At 41.2% G+C, this 6,000-nt stretch overlaps 1 protein-coding gene across 1 annotated transcript in view; it reads left to right on the top strand.

The window, feature by feature from the left end:
* Positions 1-4,683: 4,683 nt before the first annotated feature.
* Positions 4,684-6,000, top strand: part of LOC306937941 (uncharacterized protein) — a gene marked incomplete at both ends in the record, with an annotated part of 37,948 nt that continues 36,631 nt past the window's right edge. Inside the window, one exon of the mRNA XM_079521966.1 lies at positions 4,684-4,756. Within this exon, the coding sequence (XP_079378092.1) occupies positions 4,684-4,756 (73 nt within the window). The remainder of the gene's footprint in view (positions 4,757-6,000) is intronic.

The following is a 6,000-nucleotide window of genomic DNA, read 5'->3' as shown; positions in this document are numbered from 1 at the left end:
CTGTAGGCCTACACTTCTGCGCAAATTTGTCCCTATAATTACAGCATATTAGTTCTAATTAGACGTAACGTAACTTGAAGTAAAATGAACAAGGCTTAATAGAGAACATATGAAGCCTAACAGTGTAGTAAGTTCTGTGCAAATTCGTCCCTTTACAGCATATTATTTCTAATTAACTTGAAGTAAAATTAACTAGGCTTTATAAAGAACACATTAGTTCTAACAAGTCTTACAGTTGGCTAGATAACATGTTATTTCATATGCGCAAGGAAGTAGAAATAGCATTTAATAAAGAACATTATTTCTAAGTTCTGACCTCATGAAACATGACTGGATTTCCCTCACGGGAAAATGAACGTATCTATCGACCAGTTGGGGTCGTGTTCAATTTACAGTACAAAAGCTGTTAAATTAGATATAGGCCTAATGTCCCTGTTAGTAAACGGAAATAACGTGACATAATATTAGGCTTTGTTAGGTCTTATGCGATTTCTTATAAGACCATAATGTAGGGATATTAGGGTATAACTTCTGTCTAATGACACATTTCTAATTACGCCTTATGAGGCCTTATTAGGCTTAATTAGGTGTACCGTAAATTGTGCTGCGACCCATTGGGTCATCACAGAATATGAACTTGGCAGTGAGGTCACAAACAGGACCATGTCTTTAACACAATTACACACTTTAAAACAGCAAGTAATTTGAACCATTATTAAACTACTCGTTATTTCTACTAGTTTATACAAATATGCGAATCATCTCATTAACTATGGACTATACAAAATGTCCCAAGCAGAAATGGATTCTACGTCAAAAATGACATACTGTAAGGATAAACTGAGAAAAAAGCCCTTTAAATCAGGCTGTTGTAGCTTTTGCCCTGTACATTAGGCTGTTAAACACGGGAGAGCATCCGAATTCTGCTGCAAACATAATTATCAGGCATCTGAAGAATCTTTTCCTGCACTTTCCTGTACAACTAGACCAACAACAAATCATGGGGCGACTGTGGCTCAAGAGGTAGAGCAGGTCGTCCAATGATCCATGGGTCGGCGGTTCGAATCCCGGCTCCTCCTGTCTACATGTCGAAGTGTCCTTGGGCAAGACACTGAACCCCAAATTGCTCCCGATGTGCTGGTTGGTACCTTGCATGGCTTCCGCCGCAATCGGTGTATGAATGTGTGTGTGAATGGGTGAATGTAATGCACAATCTATGTAAAGCGCCTTGGATAAAGGCGCTATATAAATGCACCATTTACCATTTACCATTGTCACCTTCTTTTAGGTGGCAATCGTTCCATTCTGCAATCGGCATCAACACCTTCTTATTAGGGGTGTGCTGAAATATCGATATGGCGATATATATCGATACGTCCTCCCGCGATAAATAATCGATATTGATTATTAAAATATCGATATTTTTTAAAAAAAACAAGGAAAAAAAACGTTTTTTTTTTTTAATTTTCTTTTTAATGTTGTTCATAATGAAGTGATGAACAACATGTTTAGAAAAGGAGGAAATTATAGCTAAAATAAAGCAAATCCCACTCAGATTCCACAGCAACCAGAAGTACTGAATTACTGGATGGTGATTTGTCCAAACAGCTTTGTGGGAATACAGCATTCCACATATCGATATGGAGGTGTATATCTGCCACGGGTGCTAAACCTGAACTTGAAGAAGAAGAATTGACATGCACCTCCCAATCTCTCTGCATTTAAGCCATTAAGTATACTGTTCTTTGGACAATGCCACAATGACACAACCCCTCCTAAGATTCCTGTAAAGCCTAGTAATGACAGGTTTTCAAAAGATTGTACCTGTCAGGCGAGTAGGCTATATAGGTGATGCCCCAACGGCTTTTTTTGTTGTTGCAGAATTTGCATTCCTATTCATAAGTCTTAAGACACACTGTAGTTGAAGCGAAGCACCACAGGCTGATGGATGGATGGATGGTGGTTTCCAGGAACTTCCCCATCAGTGAATCAGTATTTCTTCTCCTCAACGCCACAACGACTAAACGCAGGAAAGAGCAATAGGAAAAATGCAGAGAATACTACAATTAATAATCATACTATTGATTCAGTTATTTATATTATTAGTGTTATGGCTGCGTTCCAGTCACATTCATCAGACGATGGTAGTAACTAGGCTAACTGAACAAACACAAACGCATTCACACATTCATCAGACGATGGCAGTAACTAGGCTAACTGACCAAACACAAACGCTCAAAGGAAAAACAACGGAAGTACAAACAAAACTGTCATCCTGTCCTGAGACCTCTCCTCACCTGGTGGGTCCAATTCACGTGGAGTTCAATTGGAGCAGGACCATGGAGGCTGTGAGGACAGAATGTGGCTCTACTCTACTTGAGGGAGGACGTTATAAGCCACCAGACTGTATTTCACATCACAAGGTGAGTAAATATGAGATTTTAACTAAAAACAGGTCATGAAAATAACAGTAAGCCTGTAGTGATGTCTATATGCTCTTGAAGTCATAAAATACATTTGTATCAAAAGTAAATCTGTCCATATACTTTTTGTTCTTTCCTTCAACACAAAATATCTCTTTGCCAGAAATAGCCAATCTATGAGCTTGTGGGCTTGTAAATCTGCTATTGTCACTTATTGTCACCTTTTTTTTACCCTTTTCTTGTATTATTAACAAGAATGAAAAGCTGAATAAGTTTATGTTTCAATAGCAGTAATAACAGTAAACATTCCCGCAGTTCTGTCACAATTCAAACACTGATCCATCACAGAATATTATGTACTTGGCAGTGAGGTCACAAACAGGTCAAGTGTCCTTGAGCAAGACACTGAACCCCTAATTGCTCCCGATGTGCAGGTTGGTGTCTTTACATGGTTTCCTCTGTCATCGGTGTATGAATGTGTGTGTGAATGAAATGCACAATCTATATAAAGCGCCTTGAATAAAGGCGCTATATAAATGCACCATTTACCATTAGTGTCTGAGGAAGGGCGAGAGCCTGAAACATCACAAAAGCACTCCTCATTCACAAAGGAGAAATACGCCACAGTGTAAATTATACAGGACATATTTTCTTTCTTTTTTTTCTTGTGGGATTAATTCGTTTTTGGACTAAAGGCTATATTTCCAACTACGTTGTATGTTTCCTCAGCTGCAGGTAAGAGTTGGCTATTCTGTGTGGCGTCCGCATGTGATCAATATAAATTAATACCAAGACGCAAATGGAGGCAGATGGTGCTTGCAGCAAAGGCATTTAGGCCTACGTGAAACTTTAATTGGCTGAGTCTCTGTCAACATAATTTTATGCTGATCAGCGAGTTACAGTGGTAATAATAATCATCATCAACAGCCTTTCTTGTCTGTCTGTCCGTCATGTTTGTGAACAAGCGTGAGTGAGGTGAGCTGGCTTAAAACTATGATATGACTGGCCGACTTTCAAACACGCTGATGCCATTCATTCAAATAGGCTAATATGGTCTTCTATTTTTTATATAGGGCTAATTATCCCTAGTGACTCCGTCTGCTGTCTGTCTGTCAGACCGGCATATCTGTGAAGTGTGAACCGACACACACACCTACACGCGTGCAGTCACACGCACGCACGCACGCACAGACTGCACTGCGCGCGCGCACACACACGCGCGCGACGCCACGCACATGAATGGTCCACGACATATAATAAAATAGTCTATAAATACATCACAGGGGCGCAAATATTTTTCAGTTGCTGACATAAAACATGCGTCACAAGAGATGCGTCATAGCCTAGTAGCCTACACACGACAACACAGGTGGTACAGCAGCAGCTCCGAATTCTGAACAAGCGGCATAGTGCATTACTTTTATCATAAATAAGTAGGCCTAAAATTAGCATTGCCTTTGTCAAGACAATGGTAATTTATGTTTGTTTAATTTATGTTCCCAATCCCAGGTCCTACCAGTAGCCTAACCTTTCTTGAGCAAATGAAGTGACTTCACTTGATGCCATGCCCGACCTGTTGTAGGAAGAGCGATATACGGGATGGCAGCATCCAGAAAAAAACACAAAAAACACGATTACGAGCAGCAGCAGTGCAGTAGCATTATACCTTCTACACCAAAAATCTTAAACTCACCTCTTAATTGGCGCTGAATAAAAACACTGGTTCTCCTGACAAATTCGCTGGTCTCAAGTTGCATTCACAGTCAGTCACACAGGAGGAGATGAAGATGACTTAAAGTGGCGCGAACCTGACTGATAGAGCCTGAGGGACTTCTCTCAACTTCTCAAGTACCATATGCATATGGTATAGCTCCGCCTCAGGTAGTTAGTTATCAAGTAGACTAGAGTCCCACCACTGGAGGAAATAGTCCCTTCTTGGCCCACAGGCAGTAAGAGTCCCTGTAAGGACCACAGTTTAATACCTTTTATTTTGTATGTGTATATTCATGGTGTTTTATGTGGTGACAGGAAGTCATTTTGAAGGAATCTTACCAGCTGTTAGTCATCTCTTGATTGAATCAAGCTCAGCTGTGGCAGGGGTTTATACCTGAACTCTACCTGACTGCCTCAGATTCAATGAAGGACAGAACAAGGCAGCATGGAGCTGATGGAGGTTGCACAAATGTTTGCTTGATAGTAGCCTACCATGGTCACAGACGGATAAGGAAAAGACAGACATAGGATGGACAAGGCATCAAACATGGAAAGATCAGAACTTCAGGGACCTCTACATGCTACAGAAGGATTTAGCACCCAGCTGGAAGGGGCACAAGGTACATTTCTAGTTGCTTGCACTGTTATATTGGTATTGTTGGACTTATGTGGTTATATATTTTCTAATGTTTGTGTAAAAGTGTAAAGTATTTTCTATGCTGTCATTTTGATAATTGTTTGTTGTTTGATGTGTGTATTTTATGCCTTTTTTCTTTATAGTTTCCACATTGAGATCTGAATAAAACTTTTCAAACTCATCAGTCGGCTTCACCCTTTTATGGCCAGCTGGGTCCGCTACAGTCCCCCCTCCTCCCCCCTCTCTTTATTTATATAGGCTACTGTACTGTAGGCCTACACACGTGTGACTTTTTTTCTAACCATGTGAAGATTTCCTTTTTTGCATAGAAGTGTATATTTGTATGTGTTTAAACTTTAAATGTGTTGATGAATTGAAAATGGAGGACCCTTAAGGTGGTTGCACACCGGCCGTGTGTGTTTGTGGCCCAATCCCAATCCACTCCCTTGCTGACTCAATGAGCCCTCACTGACTTAGCTGCGCGTTCATGTGAAGTCTGTGAGGGCTTGAGGGATACACCACAGCGCGTAATCAGCGCCTCAAACTGTGACTCCGCCCTATTTTGGGGGAAGTTGTGATTTGCGCTCGTTCATTGCAATGCAATTTGCGGCATTTTCAAAACAATATTGAGCAGAGTAGCGATTATCAAACGTATTTGCAATGCCATACGTTGAAAGATCTGTTGCCCGTGGACAAGGCACACTACCTCCGCAAGTTAGATAGCATCGGCATAGATGTTGGTCCGTATGTGATTAAGGATTGGACCAAGTTGCATTGGCAGCCATAGAAAATTCTTACCCCAGGCTAAACCGGATGTGACTTTTTTGGGCGTTCCGGAGTAGAATGCGGTTCTTTGCTGCGCATTAGGATTCGAATGAGCCTTCACACCTGCCAAACGAAGCGAACTTTCGGACAATGCGCAGCAGGATTCGTTTTAATCGCAGCAAAGCTTTCTGGTGTGAATGTGACCTTAGAGAGAAGCCTTGGTTGTCAAGCTATTGCATGTTGGAGCGCGCCACGTCTGATGGAATGACGTGTGAAGGTCACACGTGACGTGAAACAGCACTCCATCAGTCCCTGATGTCTAATTACTTCACAGAACCCTTACTCAACTTTCTAATAATGGAACCATGCAGGGTACTGGGGCAACCCACTCATGTCTGACGCTGCATGAGCTAAGAAACTGGAGCTGTGTTAAATAATGTTAACACACTGCCAATGATTGAT

Source organism: Electrona antarctica (assembly GCF_951216825.1).
Source record: "Electrona antarctica genome assembly, chromosome: 15".
NCBI classification, from domain to species: domain Eukaryota; kingdom Metazoa; phylum Chordata; class Actinopteri; order Myctophiformes; family Myctophidae; genus Electrona; species Electrona antarctica.
This window is presented reverse-complemented; position numbering and strand designations above follow the sequence as displayed.